At 46.9% G+C, this 23,285-nt stretch overlaps 1 protein-coding gene across 4 annotated transcripts in view; it reads right to left on the bottom strand.

The window, feature by feature from the left end:
- The window catches only part of ARHGAP32 (Rho GTPase activating protein 32), a 187,528-nt gene that overhangs the window by 124,436 nt on the left and 39,807 nt on the right, over positions 1–23,285 (bottom strand). For 3 of the 4 annotated variants that reach the window (XR_007908469.1, XR_007908470.1, XM_051812392.1), the window contains 3 exons: positions 15,186–15,277; positions 14,124–14,165; positions 13,669–13,753 (listed from right to left, as the gene is read on the bottom strand). Coding sequence is in view for 2 of the 4 variants with exons in the window: in XM_051812392.1 (XP_051668352.1) it covers positions 13,669–13,753; positions 14,124–14,165; positions 15,186–15,277 (219 nt within the window). In the remaining 2 variants the exon portion in view is untranslated. The remainder of the gene's footprint in view (positions 1–13,668; positions 13,754–14,123; positions 14,166–15,185; positions 15,278–23,285) is intronic. The other variant, XM_051812391.1, reaches the window with a different exon arrangement.

Here is a 23,285-nt window from a genome sequence, read left to right as displayed (position 1 = left end):
ACATATTGACAAAATGTGATTCCCCACTGCAGGTGTTCACCTGCTCTGCACAGTAAATATTGCCCAGATTGCAGAGCAACATTTATATGAGCTGCAGAACAAGTATAAATCAGTTCAGACAAGGCCCCATTACCTCCCTCACACACACAAACACGATGTTTTAATATGAGATTTTACATTTATCCTGCAATCTCAGAATCCCAGAATGGTTTGAGTAGGAAGGGACCGTAAAGTTCATCTCACTGCACCCCCTGCCATGGGCACCTTCCACCACACCAGGCTGCCCTGAACCTGTAATCAATCCTAGATGGCACAATTAGACCTTGTGTGGGAAGGGCTGAGTGCTCTTGTAATTAAAATATCCAATGACATTTACAGGAGGAAATTTGAAGAAAAAAAATTGAATTAAATGACCCATGAAAGTAGTTCCCCAGAATCCAAGCAGGTGGTTATTTGCTCACCCCCATTACTGTGTGTCCACCAAACTGGGGATGGGGGGAGAGAAGGAGGAGACAAAGGACAGAGAAAATGCCCATTTTGTGCCACATCCTGGGAAACTTCCAGGACTCTGACACTGGGACCGGGATTAATGTCTTTATCATTAGTTAATTTATCATTAACACTCTTCCCGCCAAAACAGAGGTGCCAAAACATTGGTAGAGGTTCAAACAGGCACCAGTACGAGCCCTAAAATGAGTGGGTTTAGTTTTATCTCAACCAAATTAAGGAGGAAAATCTCTAAGAAGAGACTGAAAATGAGATGTTTCATCTGAGGCTCCACGAGACTCAGAAATTGCCCAGTGGTTGATATAAAAAGTTCCAGCCTCTCCAATTCTGATGAAAGGCACCTCCCAGCAAACACGAAGCTGCTCCAACTCAGCCACTGAGAGTGGAACAGTTGACACCACTGCCACCAATTTTCAGTTCTGAAAAGAAATGAGATGGGGGAAAAAAAGACTGAAATTATCATGTTGAAATCTTAAGTCTTAAGCAACTGTGGGAGAAACAAACAAGTTTCCTCACCCTGGTTGAAAAAGCCTTGAAGGTACTTGTGCACTCAAGGGCTTGCACAGCAAAGTCCCTAAGGAAAAATGACACTTATTTTGAAATTTTTAATCCCCACAAATTCTAATCTCATTCTGTAATTCAGTGATATTATTTCTTAAAGACATTATCTTAGAAAGTGCTGTCTAATGTCTGAGGTTGGTCCTGATGATCTCAGAGGTCTTTCCAACCCTAAAGACTCCAGGTCAGTGCAGGGACATCAAACTCATCCCATGCCACTGAACAGCATCCCATATTCAATATTCACTGTAACTTCTAACAACCAAAATACAAAGGGAGGACGGGATTTTAGAGCTTTTCTGGTCAGTTTTAAGATGCTAAAGGTGAATTCCTGCTTAATTTTGACTAGAATTGAAGCTCTTAGTTCACTAAATAGGCTTAGAGCACATCAGGGGGGTACAACACACAGTCCTCTGGAGTAAGGAGAGCAGTGCCAGGACAACAACAGAGTCTCCTGCAGCAGCAGCACGGGCCATCCAACCTCCCCCACTCTGACAATGCAGACACTTCACTAACACTGGGGTTTCTCCAGTGATTACATGTAAATGTACAGCAAACTCACACACAGAAGGGCCATGTGGAAAACATGACACTGTATTTTCCAGGACACAAGTACACACAGGAATTCCCTTGTTACTTGCCTGCCACGGGTTATTTATTTCCCCTCCAAAAGAACTATATCATGTGTAGTCCCAAAATCCCTGGGAAGAAAGAAAAATGCCTTCACAGATACAAAAATGCAGCTTCTGTGTGGTGACCCAGTGAAGGGCAGCAGGAACAGCAAAGCAAAATGCCTTAAATTCAGTGTATTAAAGAAATTACCTTGTAAAAGCTTCATAAATAGGATGATTTTTACTTTCGTGGAGTAGTTTGTAAACCATGTGCTGGTTTTTTTGAGCCATGTGTCAGAATCTTAATTGATTGTGTCCACAGGATGGACTTCAAGAGTTAAAAACCTCCAGAGGATGGACTTCAAGAATTAAAGAGTTACCTGCACGAAGGGTCACAGGCACGCCTGAAATTCCGCTTTCATTTTTAATTTAGAAAATTCTGTCAAAATGCCAGAGGCAGGAGATAAAACAGTAAAGATTATTAAAGAAAAAGATTATCAAAGAAAAGAATATTTTAGCCTTTGAATTTCCCAGGTAACAGTTCAGGGAAGGTGGGTTATGAAAAACTCGGGTTACACTGGAAACGGGTTCACACCCTGGGAACTACCTGAGAGCTTCCCATGGGAATTGCAGAGCTGGGTTTTTAGTTTTAAACATTTAACTGCACCTTCCAAACTAAAAAAGGGTTTGGTGCAATCCTGCCATAAGCCTGCCCTGTGCAACGTTTGGGAGCTCCTAAAACACTTGTTCCTCTCACATCCTTGTTCTCCTCAGAGAGGCATCAACCTGCAGCCCCCCCTTGTCCAAACTGGTGCAGATTTCCAGGGAAATGGGTCTCCAGTTACTGCCAGTGTTGCCCCCCAACCTGGCCCAGCCCCCCCAGAGTCCCCAGGCCGGCCCAGCAGTGACTCAGTTCCTCCCTGGGCACGTGAGGGATGCTCAGGAACCCCAACGAATGGCCAAGCCCTCGAGTCACTGGGCAGGTGACCAGTGGTCACAGTGACAAACTGGGGGTCAAGGACAAACTGGGAGAGCAGGTCTAGGAGCTGGACCTTGGTCCTTGTGGGTCCCTTCCAAGTTGGGCTATTCTGGGATTCTATAAAACACCAGAACACTTCCAGAACAGGCTACCAAACAGCTCCATACTGGGGGCAAATGAGACACTCAAATTCTTATTTTGCTTTCTAATATTGGTATTAAAATTAAGTTTTGTACTAATGACTTGGTAGTTTCCGAAGGAATAATGAATTACCAACAATTCTGTGTAAAATAAACATTCCTTTAGAGCAAGCACTGATGCAATAACTTGTCTAAATGAGCACACAAACAATATAAGATGTTTCTTATATTTTCCATAGTTCAGACCACCTTCAGCCATGGAACCAAGCACATTTAAATGGGAATAAACTCCTGCCTGTGGAGCACCAGAGCACACACACAAGCCTCTGAACCTCACAGCACAGGGTCTGTGTCAAACATGCTGTAATCCACATTCTTTATTCATTCCGGTATCAATTAAACTTATTATTATTGCTACTCTTGCAGATATAGTTTGATTTACAGCAGCTCTTTCATCCTTAATCTGATCATCACAACTTGCAAGGCACATACACACATAATCCTGACAGAAAACACGACACATCATCCACATCTTCATTGGTTTTATAACAGGAAAATAAATCATTCAGCCATATGATGCACAACTAAGAATTAGAAAAGCATATTCTGTTGTTAAAAATCTCAGTATTCCCTCTCTCCTGGGTTATGTTAAAAGCATAAAAGACAAATTTGGAACATTCTTTTCCAGACTGTCTCTGAGAGAGTTGATGAATGGCCCAAACTCAGTGTCTTTGTGACATCAGAGAGGCCTGAAAAGGTGAAGGAGAGGAAAGCAGCCCCAGGACCAACCCTCCCCGTGCCCCTGATCCAGCACAACACCAACAGCTCTGCAAAGATCCTCTGCTGACTTTAACTCCACTCAGCTGAACTCGGTCAAAACTCGAGGGACACGGGGAGGCTGAAAGGAGTCCAAAGGAATGAAGGGAACAGGGGAAATAAAGCCCAGTCCAGCCCAGCTGGCCCGGGGTGTGCTCAGGGTGCCCCTCAGAGCTCCATGTTCCTGCTAAAACACATCCATAATTCACAGAGCTCCCAAACTCCAGCCAGCTTTGACTTCATTTCCAAGCAAATGGCAAAGCAGAGCCCAAACCAAACCCTGAGCCAGGGGACCCTGATGCCCCTCCAGTCTCACACCTTTCATTAAAGCCTCAATAACCCTGAATTTCCCTCAGCTCAGCAAAGCAGCACCTTTGTCCTGATATGACATTCCCTCCCTTCCCTGCAAATTCTTCCTGCCCCAAGGCTCCAGCTCCCAGTGGGTTCCCTGCCCATTCCAGCCTTGCTGCACCTGTAATTATTGCAGCACTGAGCAGATAAAACATGATTAAATAATTTAAAGTGAATTCCTGGGCTCATACTGTAAAAATAACAGAAGTTGTTTGGATTTTTGAACTATTGCAAGCTGGTAAATGGGAACTTGGTCCAAACTCAGGGCTTTTAAAGCCTGAGTGTTTTGACACGTCGTTCTCGCAATAAATAAGGTTCGCACTCGAGCATCAAACAGAGCAATGAATTCCACAGTGCAAGGCAGATCAGAAGAATGTCTGTGGGTATCTGAAGATAAACTGGCAAAACCAGGCAATGCCACCTACCCAAAAAATGCATTTTCCCAGTCAATTTGTTTTATAACCATATTTATAAGTTTCATCAGTCTTCCAATAGAACAGAACAAATTCTAGGGCAGGTTCATGGATTCTGGACATATATAAAGTATTTGGCACTAGGTATTTTTATTTCCAACTGATAAAATACTGGATTTGTGGGTGCCTATTGAGTACCATCTTCCCTCTGAATTATTTCTGATAATTCTGAGTGTGATGGTGCCAAAAGCCCTCTCTGCACTAAGAGGTGTCAGCTCTGACTGCAACTCCCAAACCAACCCCTGAGCCTCAAAAAAAAAACGTTTGGGGGGGCTTTAAACAGCTCTGTACAGACCTAAACAAGCTTCTTATGAAAGCTCCTTCTGGGAAACGAAATATCTGAAAGGAAGACATTCACAGTGGTGGTAAGGGACATCTTGCACCTTAAAAATATGTCCCAGATCAAGTAAATGAGTTTTTATTGATGTTTCTCTTACTCATCTGGTAGAGGGATGGAAAGACTAGAATAGAATCAAAGTTTGCTCAGTTAAGAGGTAGAAGTTACACTTCAGGAGAGGGGGTCTGAAAAAGGCAGTGAGAGCATCACATGCTCCTTCATGTAAGTATTTGACTTTAAAACCCTCAACCACACATCCAGTGGCACATAATGGAACCAGTCCATCACCATTTGCTGCTGCTTTACCAGGAAAACAGCAACTGGAATGTGCAGGTTCTGCTGCCAGAATGGCCAGGAATGAGGAGGCAGAGGCAGCAACTGCTGTGTTTGGAATCCTCAGTGGAGAAACAAGAGCTCTCTGCCCTGGGTGCCCAGGAGAGCTGAGGGTCACTGTCCTGCCTGCAGCACATGGAAGCAGAAGCTCCACCTTCTGCTCACACACCAGAGGCAAGGGATAAAATAACAAACGTCTTCCAATGCCTTCTAGACACACACCAGGACCTAGGGGAGGGGGAGAATGTGCCTCTGTGGGTGTTTGTCCTTTGAAAACGAAAAGTCTGCCTGAATCCAGACCCTTGGGAATGTTTCTGTTCACAGGAGACCTGCACAGACCCCTCTGCTGCAGGGATAACAAACAGCCAAGGTGGGGGCTCAGCTCAGCAGATCTAAAACCCCCTCTGTGATCCCTGGGCAGCTGCACAAACTGCATCAAGAACCCATCGGAGCAAACACTTTCCCATGGAGTATCCAAACACCTCAGGGCTCTTCCCTGTGCTCCCTTCCCTGCAGGACAGCTGCTCACAGCACAGGGCAGGGCCAGACCTTTCCTGAGCAGTCCAACACAGCTCTTCCCTGATTTTATAACGAGAGAACAATGTTGAGCCAACACACCCCATCCCTGGTATTACTGGAGACAACAGTGCTGATTTTCCAAGATTGGAAACTACCAGGACACCAGCTCATGGAACCATCCCGAGTCCATGGAGTGTGAAGGGTTCCCAGCACACCCAGAGACACAGATGGAGACGTCTGGAGTGCTCAGAGCAGCACAGCTGGAGCAGCAAGGGATGGCAGAGCCAGGACAGGCAGGAAAACAGATTTTGCAGGATCGGGATATATCCTAGAAACATGAAATCACAGAATCCCAGCATGGTTGGGAGGGACATTAAAGCCCATCCAGCCCCACTCCCTGCCATGGGCAGGGACACCTTCCATTGTCCCAGGTGGCTCCAAGCCCTGTCCAGCCTGGCCTTGGACACTCCCAGGGATGGAGCAGCCACAGCTTCTCTGGGCAACCTGTGCCAGGGCCTCCCCACCCTCACAGCCAACAATTCCTTCCCAGTATCCCATCTCTCCCTGCCCTATGAGTTATCCCAGCCATGCTGCTGCCCCAGGGAATGAAGGAGCACATTCCCAGTGGCAGGACAGGGACAGCCCTGAGCTGAGCTGAGCTTGGGAATGAACATTCACCAGCCCCAGACAGAGCTGCCCCTCCCGAGCTCCAGCTCTGCCCTCTAAGCCCCAGAGTCTGGCCCAGGAGCACAAACAAACTGCCCCTTCTGGGAGCAGCTCCAGCAAACACAAATGGAAATGTTCCCAGGGAAGTTGGGTTTAACAGCTTGTTCATCCCCGGCCTGACAAACCCCCTCAGGAGCACAAGCACAGCCCTGCCCCTACAGCCCCGGGATCACACAACATGCCAGCCATCAAATCACCCTGGCACAGAGTCCAACATCATCCTGAATTCCAACACCACTCCTGCCAACAGCATGGCTGACTACACACAGAACCAGAAGGGATTTAATCTTCCTTCAAACTCTGAAACACCAGTGAAACAGGGATTACTTTTTTGGATTCTCTCCAGACTTTTAATATATTTTAATTATACCTATAATATATCTTTCTGTTTTTTTCAGGTCATTAAACCTCAAGGAAGAAAAATTTTCCGAAACAACTCTGTTCCAGCTACTAATTAAACCAATTTTAATACTTTTCTGTGCCACATTGGTAAAGATGATTTATGAGGGTGGCAAACAGCAGGAGGTCAATGCCAAAGTTAAAGCTGGGCTTATTACACCACTTTAAGATTTACTCTTGCCATCAAACAGCACCAAAGACTGAAACTCCACAGTTTGCTGTATTTTCAGTGTTAAAGGTAGGGGAAGGGAAAATAAGGTGGATTCCTGCAGGAGCTCACTGTTTTCAAACTGTTGAAGAAATAATTGTACTGAATCAACAGGTAAAATCTCATTTGCTTCTTTATTTCTGGGTTCCAGCCCACCCTTCCACGTATCCAGCTCAGCATAAAATATAAACATTATATCAGATTAAAATAAAGAACGCTGATGGAACCAGACAAGGCTAATCCAGATAAATAAATCAAGATAAATCCTGACAGAAACTGTGAGAGGCCACTCCATAACCAGGCAGCAGAGCAATGCCACCAGAATTACCTTTACTTCATAAAAAAAGACAAAGTATTGATTTCAGAATTGTCAGTCACAGGGAGCAAAGTGTATAATTCACTTTAAAAATAACTTAGCAGTAACTCCACATGGGAACACACAGAGCTGGATACTCCTCTATGGATCAGGGTCACACCACTACACTCAAAGTTATCCTTCCACTAAAACCCCAGGGATTTCTTTCCATTTCACTGGGAAAAAACTCAAGCAAGCTGGAATTTCACAGGTGTGATCTTGTTCCAGGGAAGCATTTTTCTGAGGAGTTATTGGTGAGCTGGAAGCAGGACCAGGAAACAGCAGCATCCAAAAACTGAGGTGAACTGACTCGAATATTTTCCTGACATTTTTGGCACCAAAAAGCCCGGCCTAGAGACTCCACATTTTTCACGTTTGTTGGTCTTGGCAGGAGGCTGTGGCAGTTCTCACGGAGCTGTGGCTGGAATTACTAAGTTCATAGAAGCACTTCCCACCTACACTTCTGAACAGTTGTTTTTATATACCCATGTCCTCAAAGCAGCCCTTGCAACATCCCCACCACCACTTCGGAAGTCAAGAGGGAAAAAACCACATGGAAAAGATGGGGAATGGGAGGGGAAGGTCTTGGTTTAAAGGGGAACATCTCAGAACACGGCCTGGTCATTGTGGGAGGAGATGAACAGCAGCCAAAATGAAGGACTAAAAGGAGCCTCTCTTCACATGCAATTCATAAAGACAAATAAACCTCAGCAAAACTGCCTTTTACTGCACCACCAAAACACCAAAATTCAGGTAAATTTTCGTGATTTTTACTAAGCACTTCCATGCTTTAGAGGGATTTGGGCAGGGAACTGCTGTTTCATGTTTTGCCTTTAAAAGTCAATATTTTTTCCTTTTTAAACACTTTGCAAATGAGTGGAATAAATGAAGACATCACAGTCTGTGGCTGCTCAGCAGTGCCAAGGCACTGACAGCATCGTGCCCACAGCAGGATGAAGGAGCCTTCCTGCACTGCAGGCTTGGGACCAAACCCTGCCGGGAGAACATTTGAGCCAAGCTGTCCAACCTCAGGCAGGGAGCATTCCCCATCCCTGTTTCTTCCAGCTGATCTAAACAACTGCTTTTAGCTGTGGCACAAACTTCATAAACCACCCCACTGAACTCCACTCAAGGGTATCTGCTCAGAGTGCACCATTTCTGTTTCCTTTGCAATCCATCCCAGGCAAAAAAAACCTCCTGTCTAATGAACAGAGACACCTTCCCAAGCACAGTCCCCCCTGCCCTGGAACATTAATATAGAAAAGGAAAAAGGCAAACCAAAGGATGACCCCGAAAAACATCTTCTGATCAGGCTTTGCTGACAACAGGCACAGAAGGGCTCAGCTGCTCTTTGGGATGTTTCTGACTGTTGAGGCACGACAGGAAAATCCAATTCCAGGGGCTGAGGGTTGGCTGGGAGGCTGTGCCAAAGGCATTCCCACAGCACACAATGCTCCTGGTCCTGACAGGAATTCCTGGCAGCTGATGCCTCCGAGGGAGGAAGTGATTGTGCTTCAAATACTTCCTCTAGCACTGATAACCTGCTCCTGCCACTGGGCCACAGCTGGGAGATAAGGAGAGGATCTTCCAGCGAGGAGCCAGCCCTGCCCCAACAGGGGGTTATTTTTAGAAAGCTGCAAACACAGAGAGACAGAGACTGTGCTGTTTGAAGGGACAAATCTGTGTCAAATGCAAGATGTTGGAGTGAAATAAATGTGCATTACAGCACTTCCTTCAGCAATGGGCTTTTCAGGGAGCAAAGGATATTATCTGGGAAGCACAGAGCTGATCAGCTCTCTGTATTCTATCACCAAAACCTCCCCAGCTAAACAGAACTTCCTAATTCTTTCAAGTGAAGAACAGAGTCTTTATTTCTGGCAGGAAGTAAAGATATTTATGGAATACCTGAGCACTGTTTATATTATTGGCACAGAGCACTAATAAAGTAAAACCACGTTTCAGGGAATCATGGAATGTCCTGAGTTGGAAGGGACCCACAAGGAGCATTGAGTCCAACTCCTGGCCCTGCACAGGACAGCCCAAAATCCCACCCTGTGCCTGAGTGTTGTCCAAACACTCCTTGAGCCCTGGCAGGTGCTGTGACCACCAATTTGCACCACGTTAAGGAGGGCAAATCATTCTACTTTGTCCAAGTTAATAATGACGTGGGGGGTTGCTGAAATAATTCAATTCCCGTGCATTAACAGGCCCTAAAGCTCATGAAGGGCACTCAGACACTGGGACACAGCTGTCCTGAGACACTCAGTGACATGGGAAGGGGTTCACCTGAACAGCTCCCCAGCCCTGGGACACACCACCCCAGCCCCTGGGCTGAACCCCCTCCTGCACTGCCCCTCAGCCCCAGCAGGCTCGGGAGGAGCTGCCCTGGCTGGTGCAGGACCTGTGTGGGTCAGCAGCTCCCTGGGAACAGCTCACACCCCTCAGGAAGCTCTTCAACCAGCAGACACTGAAACCCTGCTTACATTTCATAAGCTGCCTTAGGTACAGCCTGGGAACTCATCTGGAGTTCCACTGGGATGATTCAGGCACTTCTGAACTTCAGTGCATGGGGAGCCCTCCTGGAGGAGACTGAGGACTCCCAGCAGAATCAGGGCAGGCTCAGGTTGGATCTCAGCAAAAGGTTCTTCCCCCAGAGGCTGGTTGGGCACTGCCCAGGCTCCCCAGGGCAGTGGGCACAGCCCCAAGGCTGCCAGAGCTCCAGGAGGGTTTGGATGATCCTCTGGGGCACTCTGGGGGGGACTCTGGGGCAGGGCTGAGGTTGGACTGGATGATCCTTGTGGGTCCCTTCCAGCTCAGCGTGTTCTGGGGTTCAGTGACCTCCACCCTTCAGTGTCACCTGCACACTCAGGTGCCCTGAACACCAATGTGAGTGCAACCAGGATTAGTTTGTACTTTAATAAACTGAGTTTGGATGTTCTGGAGAGGCATCACAGACAGGCACTGGCCAAGACTCACGGAAAGGCAGCAGAGATAAAGAGAGAAGGAGTCCAGCAGAACCAACCCAACCTAAGTTGGTAACACACAGTCTGGGTAACCACTGAGACTTTTTTTTAGCATACACTTGTTGAATTATATTAATGTCTCTTTAAATTATAAGGGAAATTTAACTCTGTCTCAGTCTAGAGTTGGTTCTTAATGCAAACAAAATGCTATGGGGCCCTATCTCACATTTTTTAAACTTGGTGAATTTGAAGCTGCCTCAATAGGTCCCACACCTGATCAGTTATTTTCAGTTATTTTTTCACAAATCTGAGAGAAGACCAAGAGATAAGAAACAAAGTTTGCACTACCTACATGCAAAGTGCTGATGGTGACCAGTGTGTACTTTTATCATTTTACAGGTCTAATCACAGAGAGTCTTCTGCACAAATGCAGTTTAACCACTTGGAAATGACCTTCTGTTTGTACAGAGATTTTCATGTGGACTTACCAGTGATGTATCCAATGAGTGACAATCAGAGCCAAAGAGTTAAAGAGGAGATGCTTAGTGTTTTAGCTAAATTGAGGAGAACCATGGTCTCATGGCATCCCCTTGGGCCACACAGAACCTGAGCCTCAGCTCTAAACATTTATCCCACATCAGACTAAAATACATCTATTGGACACAACCTGGGTTTACATTACAAATTAAAAATCAATCATGCAGCCTTACAAAATAATTGCAGTAATAAACATAAGGTATTTCAGCAACACCCCAGTGAGGTTTGGGCAGTGATGCAACCTGTGGAGCCCAACCTGTCACTCCAGCTCTGACATCAGCTGGTGAACCAGCAACTTCCTGCCCGTGCAACACGTGCCTTGCTGACAACCACGGAGCAGGGGAAAACCTTGCTGCTAAAGCAGCCTGGCAGAACATTCCTGAAGAGCAAAAGCACCCCAAAATGCACTTTGTTCCATTAGTACAGTGCTGGGATAAGAGGAGAACAAATCCTTTCTTCTACATCTCAGCAAGTTATTTTAAAACATCCCATGAGGTGAAATGCCAGGATATTAATACCTCTTGCACCATCTTATAAGTGACATAAACGTTACAAAACAACCTGAAATTTGGCCAGGCTGTTAATAGACAGCATTACACAATTCCTGACACAGTCACATAATACTGTACTTCTCCCATGCAAATTTTTAACAGTGAATAGATTTTGAAAGGAGTTTCCACCCACCAGCCCTCAGATGCAGCTCAGTAATTTGCTATTAGGTGCCAAGCTGTCACTTCCCATCACTCCAGCCCACTGCCATTCTCTGCTCCACCTTGGGAGCACAAAGGAGCCTCCAATCTGATTAAAATGTATGAGCCCTGTGTGAAGCTATTTTTATATCTGTAAACTAATACTGCTGTTGTATGAACAGCTTTCATTTCTTTCACCATTAATACTGGTCTTCCAAGGAAAATCTGCAATGCCTTACTCTTCTGGGCTTCAGGAGTAAAGCTCTTGTTCTTGAAAGATTTTTAACCATTTAAAAAAGTCATTGTAGTGAGGGAGTCTACCAGGAATCTTGCTCAGGAAAACGAAGGAGTGAGAGGCACAGAGGGCCTGAGTCACCTATTTAAGCAGAAATTTTGCTTTAGGAGCACAAATAGTTAAACATGTAGGGTTTTGCAGAGGATGATGTGGTGGGAACACAGAACTGACCTCTCAACACACAGTCTCAGTTTTATGACAGTGCTTCCCATGCTGCCATCAGCAACTGTCCTCCTGGAATTACAGCACAGACACAGAGAGGAGACAGCTCAGGGGCTGAGATAACCAATAATCCAGCTCAATAATCAATGCCATTTTTCCTTCCTGGGCTATATCCTTCCCCAATTGCTGTTTTTCAGGCAGATCTCCTCTGCTTACAGCTGCTGGTCTGGCTGTGCCAGAGGATCACTGAGCAGGAGGATCAGCAGGGAAGCTGCAGGAGCAGCAATGACACCACAAAAACCAGGGTCAGACTCCTCCTGTTTGGGGGAACTTGCCACGAGAACATCCTGCAGGAAAGTAGGGAAAGGAAGTATTATCTGATTTTGCTTCTCCCTCTCACAAGCATAAAAATCTCAGCATATCAACCCAACAGGTATTCTCTGACATGCTGAAAACATCCCAGGAAATGCTTAAACCCATGAAAGAATTAAATTGTTTGTCAAAAATGCCAGTGCCATGCACAGGTTGTGCTCCCTCTCCAGCTCACACACTGTGCTGAACATCCCTGAGTGATGGAAAGGAGAACTCAGAGGAACACAGGGTGCAAAACACCCCTGGGGTGTTCATTCCTGCTCCCCGAAATGACTGAACAATTAGTGGTGTCAAATCAGCAAATTACCAGGAGACAAAAATCAGGGACATAGGTAGATCACACTGTTCCTACACACAGAAAATGAAAATAAACAGAGTTTGCAGGGACTGCTCCTGTTTGCCCAGCAGCCCCTGTCCCACAGACCCATCAGAGCTGTGTCCTCTGTGTCCAGCGTTTGGTGGGACTGCTCTGCCCAATGTCTGCAGGGCCCACCCAGACTGGCCTGCTCAGGGCCACGAGGTGTGAGGAGCAGCACATCCCAGCCCTGAGCAGGACCAAGCTCCTCCTCAGTGGGAATTTTACAGAGTTAAAAAAAACAGCTGCAAATTCTGCCTGCAAAGCTGTCAAGTACTACAGCAGGAAAAGCTGTAAATAATTCACTCTGGATTACAGGAAATGTTTTACAAATGAAAAGGTTGTAACCTCTCTTTGCCTACAAGGCTGGCAGATGCTGGAGGCATTTCTGCTTCTCTAAGTGCAGAACAAAATGTGCCCTGTTTGTGAGAACCAGCAGTGGCTGCTGGGTCTGAGCCCTCCCTGGTGCTGCTCCTGGAAAATGCTCCTGCCTGTGTTCCTGAGGGGTGGATCACGCAGGAGTAGAGCTGCACACTTCCAGAATTGCACCACTGCCTTGGATTTTGATGACACAGCTGCTGCAATGCACAATGCAGAGCTCTGGGAGCAGAGAAATGTGATTTATTTGTATTTACATCAATCCATTCACACAACAGTTTAATGACACACGCACAAACTGAAAATGCACATGCAGTGATTGCAGATGACACCATAAGGAATGTCTAATGCAGCCTTAAAACAGTGACATCAGTCAAATCCAGTGGGAATAAAACCATCTCCAAGCTCAAAGGAGAGCTCCACGTGGCCGAGAGCAGATTCTGGCCCAGCACATGGAAGCAATTCCAAAGAAAGACTCTACTGTTCTGACTTCTTACTAGACATTTGGCACCAAACTCAGGGAAGGCACCTCTATTCCTCCACACCAGGTCAGCTGGTAGCCAAGCACAAGGATGTTTTGGGTATAAAGGAAATGTGGGACTCACCTGTATGTTGCCAAAATCCACGTTTTCGTAGTGGAAATGTGCACACTCAGCCATCTTCGGGAAGTGCCCCTTGGTGAAGGATAACCTGGAGCACACCAAGAGCACACCATGAGAGGGATGCAGAGCACTGCCACAAAACACAGTCACTGGGATAACACAACAGCTTCCTCATCCCAAAGCCAAGGGAACAGAGGGATGGGTTGATGTGATGCACCAGAACAGTGGGGAAAGGAACCGAGGGAGAGAGGAGAGGTGCAGTGCCAAGTGGCTTTTCCATTGCATCCCTGGGGAACTGTGTGACATTCCAGCACCACCAGAGCCCACTGCATCCCTACAGAACCCTGTGGCATTCCAGCAACACCAGCAGCCTGGGGACACGGAGCAGGGACAAGCAGCTGCAGCTCCACAAATGCACATCCACAGCCTTACACGAGACACAAGGAAAGCAGAATTACCTGTGAAAGGCATCACAGCCCATCAGTCCCGGGGGGATGTATCTGAGGGTGCAGAACAAACTCTATTTATCCTTTGCCTCTTTCAAATCCAAAAGTCAGGCATCGTTATTCCCGAGTGTCTCCAGCTACCCTGGAGGCTGCCAGGGAGCTCCTGTGGCTCTGCACATGCTCCTGCTTCTGCTGAAGCTATTCTAGACTCCAATAGATATTTCGGGGGGGAGCCAATGAGATTGTCATTATCTTGCTCTCTCTTCCCACGGGAATACAAGTGGGAAGGGAGATGAGCATCTGGCTGCTCAGCACCAGAACAAAGAGCCACTTCCCTCACAGCAGAGCACTGGGAGAGGGGAGCTGAAGGCACAGATGGATCAATATTGGGGAGTTCTGGGCCTCGAGTCAGCACTTTTAGCAAAGTAATATTGATTATTTTTGATCCCCGTTGCAGGTTTAAAACCTTAGCTGAAGAATAACTTGGGTTACAGTCTCTGGGAGACAATCAGAGAGAGAAATATTGTATAAATCCACAGGGAAAAAACGTGGGGGATCAGAGAAGAAAAAATATCCCTTAAAAGGAAAAACTGGGTAAAATCCATACAAATGAAGATACAAAGAATGCAAAAAGAAAGGAAAAGAGGAAAAATATCAAACGAAAAATATATCTAGGCCACCCACTTGTCCTGGTTTAGCCTTCTAGAGCATAGGGAGACAGGGAAAATGATCTCATTTACACATTGCCTGGGCTTCTCTTCAAATTTCTTCTCTATGTTTTTTTTTCCAGTTTCAGGAATAAATCACAGAAAAATTAACAACACTGTAACAGTGAGGTTCACAACTCTACCAAGCTTTGCTTCTATGGCCAGAAACAGGTGAGAGAAGAGCAGAGCCTCTCCCATCCCCACTTTTGGGTTACATCAGTCAGAATTTCGTTTCACATGGATTTTGGTTGCCCTGATGAAGACACTGTGTAAAATCGCTGTTGAATTCCCTGTATTGCAGCACAACAGCTGAACCCCAGGATAGTGAACCCGGAAGGGCAGGAAAATCAGAGAAATGTGCTCTTACTTTTTGACGTTCTTCACCTTCATGCTGGCGGTGCTGCCGCAGGAGCGCAGCGGCAGCTCCCCCAGGATCTCGGGGATGTCAGCTCCTCTGGCCTGCAGGAGACAGGGAAAAAGGGGGTTAAAGTGTGGCTGCAAGCTCTGGACATCTCCCTGCTGAGCAGGAGCCTGTCTGCTCTGAAGGACAAACCCCGCATGTGCTAAAAGTTGTGCTTCTGCCTTTTTAACACGGAAAACTGACCCTCGGGATTGGGATCTCGGATGGGATGATCCTGACTGTGAAGATCTCTCTCCCATGCTGCAGAGATTTGCTAATTCTTAGCAATAACTGTGAAATCCACTGTTTAATTCATTACTGCTTCTGGTTCTTAAAGGGCAGATTTTCAGAGGTGGGAGTCAAACAGACATTCCCTAACTCCACACTCTGACTCCTCATTAAGGACCTGGTTTTCCAGGCATCTGTGCAGAGGCACTGAAGCAGCTGGATAGCTCACACAGTGGAAAACCAAGTTAATGCCAGAGCTGCTTTCATGTGGGAGGTGACCTTTTAAAATAGAGGTTTGAAGCTATTGGTTTAAGTGTATGATGATATTATAACTCCTTAATCACTGGAATTGAATTACTTCAGTGAGGCCAGAACTCCAAACTCCCTCCTTTCTGTTCTGTCACACTTTCCCATCCTCTCCTTCCTCCAGCTGCTCTTTCCTCAGCCATGAGCTCAGTTGGGCTTGGATTCTCCATCCCAGGGACTCTGAAACACTGCAGGGGCTCCTCCTGCTGTGCCAACCCTGAGCTCCAGAGGAATGAGGGGCTTCAAGAGAGGCTTTGATGGAGAGAGCAGTGACCAAACAGCAAGACCAGCACAGACTTCGCAGAGCAGGAGGAGAAAAACATGGTCCCTGACGCTGGGGGAGATGGATCATCAGTGATGTGGGTGAGACCAGTTGAATGAGCTTTTTTCTGCTTTACACAATGCACTACAAACCAGGAATCACATCCCAAAGAGCGAGTGCTCATGAAGAGGAAGAAAGACACGTCAGCATTCCTCCTCTTACAGGCCTGGAACAAAAAGGTATTCCATCCCATCCATTCTACTGGCAGGAGTAAAGGGATGACTGCTGTGATGGCAGACCCACACTGCTCCACCCAAAGGTCTCTAAGCAGTGATGATCAGCCCCAAGGCTGTCACATGTAACAATAAAGCTGGATGCCGCAGTGGGAAATGTGGTACAATTGGTCCTCACCCCCAAAACTTTCCAGCTGGCCCATCCCAATCCCAGCTGGCAGCCCTCTCATGGGATGAACAGCAGGGGAAGCTCCGATTTTCCCTTGCCATGGGTCCAATGTCCCTGTGCTTCCCCTCCTCACCAAGAGCTGCAGTGGGTCAGTCAGAACCATCCCCTGCCTGTAAATCCCACCCAACAGCAGCAGAGGGAGAGACTGATCCCCGAGCTCCAGGCAGGCTCAGGGCACAGCTACAGCCCCTCATCTCCTGAGGGTCCTGTCACAGTCCCCAGGCACACGAGGGCTTTGGGTCCAGTTCACCTGCTCTACACAACTGGAGTAGAATCATGGAATCCCAGGATGGTTTGGGTTGGAAGGGACCTTAAACCCATCCAGTGCCACCCTTGCCATGGGCAGGGACACCTCCCACCAGCCCAGGTTGCTCCAAGCCCTGTCCAACCTGGCTTTGGACACTTCCAGGGATCCAGGGGCAGCCACAGCTTCTCTGGGCAACCTGTGCCAGGGCCTCCCCACCCTCCCAGCCAACAACTCCTTCCCAATATCCCATCTAATCCATTCCCCCTTGCCCTGGTACTCCAGACCCCTGTCAATGGTCTCTCTCCACCTTTCCTGTCCTTCAGGCACTGGGAGGCCACAATGAGGTCACCCCAGGGCCTTCTCTTCTCCAGGCTGAACAATCCCTATATTCTCAGCCTTTCCTCACAGCAGAGCTGCTCCATCCTTTTAAATCATCCTGGTGGCCTCCTTTGCACAAAATCAACCAGGCTGCAGGAGCAACCATTTCTCCCTTGACACGGGGACTCCAGGACGACCCTCACCAAACAAAAACAGGGACAATATTTATTCCCTTAAATAAACCTGTCCTGGGCTACCTGACTCCTACTGAGCACACATTTACTTCAGGATGTAATAGGACACTTGAGAGTCTCATTGTGAATTTTAGCATTAAGAGGATCACCAATTTAATAAACCTTAGAGGTCTTTTACATCAGAAAATAACTAATTACAGGAATAAATGTGCCATTCCCATAAGCTGCTTTAAGGCAAAGCTGGATGTGCTTGCTTAATTTTTCTAAAGGAACAGAATTTCTGTAGGAAGAAAAATAGTTTTTCTCCTCTATCAGCAGTAGGAGCTGGTGGGATATAAAAATAGATAAACAATCTGACAGAAAACGTGGGCTTTGAGCCAGTGTGCAGCAGTGGGCACAGACTACCCTGGATGTGACTCAAACAGCGTGGGCACAGCTCACACCCCCAGAGCCCCAAATGCCAGCAGCTCTCTTGGAAAAACTTGTATTATCCTCTTCTTCCCAGTTGAGCTCTGTCCAAAGCGTGCTGGAAGGAGATCTCTGCCTGTCCCCTTTCCAGCAGTCTGTGTCCATTTAACTGGACAATGAGATACAGTAATTAATACACTAATTAACTTTCCCAATTTGACCGGAACTCTCTGGACTCTGCTGCAGAACAAGGCTCTCCAAGGCTCACAGCTGAGGGGAAAGGGCAGAACTGATCCTGTGCAAGCTGAAATCTTTACAAGGAGGTACCACCAACACCAGAAAAAAAACTGGTGAGGAGACAGATACCAAAATAGAAACTTACTGCAATTTTATTAACCCCATTACTCCTAAATAACCACAGCTCCTTTCCATTCAAAGATACACAGCTACATAAAATGCATTTTATTTACCCCGAATTTGCACCTATTTTGATCCCAAACTTGGCATGCAACATGTCACCCTAAGTCACTCTCCTCTCCGAACACAAACAAAACCCTCCAAATGAGATTTGTCATCTTTTGTGCTTTGTGCCACAGTAATTGCATTTTAAAAATCATTTTGAAACAGCTGGATTATTTGCATCTGAAAATAAGCTACCTGGCATCATCAGTGGCTTCTCCCTTGCCTGCTCTCCATGCCTGGCTGTGCTGAGGAAACCTGGTAATTGCAGAGCAAATCTGTTCATGTAAATTGTTCAGTCCCATTGTCCCAGCTCAGTGTCACTGCTGCACCAACCTGGAACCTGATAAACAAACCAGGACTGGCTCCAGAATGCAGGGAATTCATTTATCAGCACCCTCAGGCCTCTCCCCTCTCCAGGGAAGGGTTTTGAGTGACACCACTTTACCAGCCCCCCCCCAAACTAAGACATTCTCCCACCAAAAGCCCCCCAAAGACTCTCCTTGCAGGACAATATTGGAGAACTTCAGTGTTTTGTCACAGATCCCTGCAGGGCCTGGGGGGCAGGTGGATCCCACTAAACCTTCTGCTCTAAAGCCATCCTGGGAGAGCAGTTCTCTCTCTCTGTCCCTGATGGACCCCAGAATCACAGAACTGCTCAGGTTGGGAAACACCTTTAGGATCAAGTCCAACCATCAACCAGCACCACCACCATGGTCATCACTAAACCATGGCCTCGAGTGCCATATCCAGATATTTTTTCAACACTTCCAGGGATGGTGACTCCACCACTGCCCTGGGTAGCCTGTTCCAATGCTTACCCACCCTTTCAGTGAGGAGATGTTCCCAATATCCAAACTAAACCTCCCCTGTTGCAACTTGAGGCCGTTCCCTCTCCTCCTATCCCTTGTTCCCTGGGAGCAGAGCCCGCCTTCCCCCTCAGCTCCCTCCTCCTGTCAGGGGGTTGCAGAGCCAGAAGGTCCCCCCTGAGCCTCCTTTTCTCCAGGCTGAGCCCCCCCAGCTCCCTCAGCTGCTCCTGCTGCTCCAACCCTTTCCCCAGCTCTGTTCCCTTCCCTGGGGATGTCCAAGTGTCACTGCCAAACTCCCAGGGAACCCAGAAGTAGAATCAGGAGCTCTCCCAGATCAGCATGTTCAGCTTTAAGCACTTGAAATTTCTGGTCCTTTTATTCATAACCACGATTTGGGAAACTTCAGCTTTGTGCTCTCCAGCACACAAAACCCGAGTCATAAATAATTTATATCCACCAATTCCGCTGCATAATATGAAAAGATTTTCTCCTAAAAAGTCTCCTTGCATTTATCAGAAAACATGTCAACCCGTCTCCCTCACATCCAGAGACGTAACACAACCTGAAAATACGTGGAACACCGAAGACAACAGCCCAGTGAACACGAGGGGATGGAATTTCCACCTTGGGATCCTCGACAGGGGAGAATATCAAAGCAATGCAGAGTCCACAGCCAAGAGCTTACACTGGGATGCACAAGAAACCTGGAATCCTACATGTAATGCCATGGAATCCGTGGAATCCCACCAGTAATCCCATAACTGGCTTTCCCCAACACTATAGAAAGAGCCCTGAGGAGGTACCACGGGTAGGACACAAGACTCAGCAGGTCAGGATGGACCCAGGACACTGAATTCAGGTGGGATTTCTGCAGGTGGGAATTTAATCCAAGAGTAGCTATTAGACAGGCACTAACTCTTCCTACTGTCAGTCTCTCACCAACACCAGTTTGGAGGGACCAGATTGCTCTGGGTTCTTTCAGCACATGGCCTTGTTTCTAAAAACAGAGAGCTGCTTCCAAATGCTGCTCCGTTTCCATGACAGTCTTTCCTTTACATCATCTTTATTTCCCCTTCATTTTCTTGGAGGGAAAAAATAAAAAGAGAGGAAAAAACCAAACCACCCATAACTCCTCAGGAGTTCACCTGGAGCACAATGAAGGAAGAACTTTGGTCCATCTCAGGTTCGTGCTCCCCAGTCTCCAAAACACTCCAGGCAGAGAAAGCTCTCTCTGCTCTTTAGATGTTGCTACAACTATCCTGGTCCTTCACAATAAATAAGTCAAGGAAGGAAAGGAAAAATGCTTTACTAAACCAAAAGTCACCATGTCCAGGCTGCTCCAAATAACTCCAGAGGAAATGTCCCAGTTCTGCAGCATTTATCCCTAAAAGGATTAAGATGTGCCAAGCACAGCAAGGCTCCACCTGGGTCAGTGTCCTGAACAGCAGAAATGGATGGGAATGGATGTACAGGGGCAGCATGATGGAAATGCAAGTATTTCCAAGTTCTTCATGCTACCACTTTCCATGGATTCATTTAATGGAAGCCAATGAATTCCCTAAGTATTTTCAAGCACCATGTCTGTGTGACATTAACACATTGCAGCTGCATTTTTCAGAGATATTTGGACACATTTAAAATGAAGAATTGCACCTGGTTTAGGTACCCAGGTCTGAGAATGTCATTTAAACAAAAATATGTGCTCATTAGATCACAGCAGCTTTACCAAAGACATAAAAAAATCAAATTAAATATCCCCCTCCAATTCTGAATTTCTTAATTGCCCAGAGAAACTGTGGCTGTCCTACCCCTGGAAGGGTTCAAGGCCAGGTTGGAGCAACCTGGTCTGGTGGAAGGGTGGAGTTAGATGAGCTTTAAGGTCCCTTCCAACCCAAATCCTTCTGGGACTGTGTGATGTTCAGAACCCTCTCAGTGCTGTTCATGTTCTCATCAGCAGAGCGCAGCACGGGCACATTCCATAACCACCCAGAGAAGGAACAGCTCTGAGATCCAACAGAAAGGCTCAAACACGTTTTTCAGGATGAGAAACCTTTCAAATTGTACATTTTTTTCAAACTGAAGTCCCCGCTTGGTGCCAATGTCTTGATCCCTGATGTGAGGACACAATTCCCATCCCCTCTGGCGCAGGGGCGGCTCCAGAGCAGAGCTCCAGGGCTCCAGGAATCACAGCCAGGACTGACTTCTTAATGCAGCTCTCAGTCTGGGGACTGTGCAATGTGAGGAAACAGCCAGGGATGCCTCTAAAACCTCATGGCAGCTGAGAAATGGGACAGAGGAAAGCCACTGCAAACACAACAAGTGCTCCCAGGAAGGAAATCTGAGCACTGGCAATGCCCAGCCTGAACCCCACGGCTCAGAAACCTGCACTCAACAAAGAACACACTTAAATGTGCATCATTTGTTGAGTTTAGAAGTTTTAATTGCATTTTCCACATTCTCTGTCAATGCTGAGTTGTTCTAGGCAGTACGTATTGATGGTTAACAGGGAATTCTTCCCTATCAAAGGACCACACAGGATGTTCATCTTCTACTCCTGCTTCTCCCCTCCAAAAGGGAGGGGAAATAAGAAAAACAAAAAACCCCACTTTTAATCAATGCCATGAGCTGGCAAATTAAGGCAACCTCTCATTCCTGAGACTTAAAGGAGCTGGTCCAGGGCATCCATTTACCACAGTTTAAAGAATCAGTCTGGAATGAATAAATTCTTAACTATTCATCTACTGTGTTTTCAAATAAAGTTCTCCAGCTCATGGATATGTGGATAAAACCACCTCCAGCTCCCATGTAAAACAACTGAAGTGGAATCCCAGACATGGAATAAGCAGCTTGGCAGCTCTGAGGACCCACTTTGGCACTGTTACTGTCCCTGTGACCAAGATTCACCTCTGCACAGCAGGTTCATTTTACGTCAGGACAAGATTTCCCACATGAGGCTGTAAGAGACACACGGCCTTTCACTGATTCTCTGCACATAAATCCAATGGGCCCCAAATTATTTCCAACAAAACACTCCCACATTTGGATTTTCTTTCACAGAATCAATAGTTTTAGAGATGCACCAAGCCCAGCTGAATGGTTGGTTCTGAGGTCAGCATAAGCAGGGTAACTCCTGACAGCTTTAAGTTGGGATCTGCCATTCCTACAGTGAAGCCTGATTACCATTCCCAAAGCTCTGAGCCCAGGAGCTGCAGGGTACAGTACAAGCCTCACACAAAGGCACACTGGCTCAGGAATGTACTTTATTTAAGAACAAAAATCCCACATACAATATGCGTGGGAAAGGCAGCCAGGGTTAAAGCCCTTCTGCACAGCCTACAAAATAAATTGGAGAGAAAAGTCCCAGAAAATACAACAGCCAATGAGCACAATACTTTGATTCCAGTTTCTTGTTAGTAAAAAAAAAAAAAAAGCCCCCAAAATCCCAGCCCCTGTTTCATTCTACAGTCTGCTGCTGCCCAGAGGGAGGAGGGATGCTAAAAAAGCTTGGGTATAAAAGGACAAGTGGAGCTTTAGGTTGTTATGGTAGAAAGCAATTTCTCATCACATAAAAACTGACAGGGATGGATTCAGCCTCAAAGGAGCAAATCCCACTCCTGTAAGTCCCTGGCCACAGCAGTGATTATGCAAATAACAATGTGGGGTTATGTTATAGGGGTAAATCCTCTTAGCAACTCCAGAGTTCTCCCAGTGCAGCAGAAGAAAGATGGGGAATGTGGAAAAACCAGCAGCCTGGCATTTAACCCCAGAGTCTGAGTCAGGACAACTAACAGGAATTTATATTTCTGTGGGCTCAGGTTTGGTTTCTAGAAAAGAGCTGTTTCCAATGGCATGAGCAAAAATCTGGGATCTGACAAACTCACTGAAAAACCCTTAAACAACACAGTCACAGGAGGAATGTGCCAGAAACTTCTGAGCAACACAAGAGTCACTTCAGTAACTCTGTCCAAGGGTTCTGGGGAAAGCCTGGCCTGGGATCTTACACCTGGCTGGGCAGGATTCCCACAGCCACCTTCCCATGGGAAAGGTGCCATGTGCTGGCACATCTGAGGGGACAGCACTCCCCAGAAATGACCTGGTGTCACTCAGGTGGGTCAGAGCAGGACACTGAGGAATAATGATCACAGAGATGCTCCCAGGGCTGGAGCCCCTCTGCTCTGGAGCCAGGTTGGGAGAGCTGGGGGGGTTCACCTGGAGAGGAGAAGGCTCCAGGGAGAGCTGAGAGCCCCTGGCAGGGCCTAAAGGGGCTCCAGGAGAGCTGGAGAGGGACTGGGGACAAGGGATGGAGGGACAGGACACAGGGAATGGCTTCCCACTGCCAGGGGGGCAGGGATAGATGGGATATTGGGAAGGAAT

Source organism: Manacus candei, unplaced genomic scaffold (assembly GCF_025592945.1).
Source record: "Manacus candei isolate 608988 ecotype Guabito, Panama unplaced genomic scaffold, ASM2559294v1 h1tg000086l, whole genome shotgun sequence".
Taxonomy (NCBI): domain Eukaryota; kingdom Metazoa; phylum Chordata; class Aves; order Passeriformes; family Pipridae; genus Manacus; species Manacus candei.
This window is presented reverse-complemented; position numbering and strand designations above follow the sequence as displayed.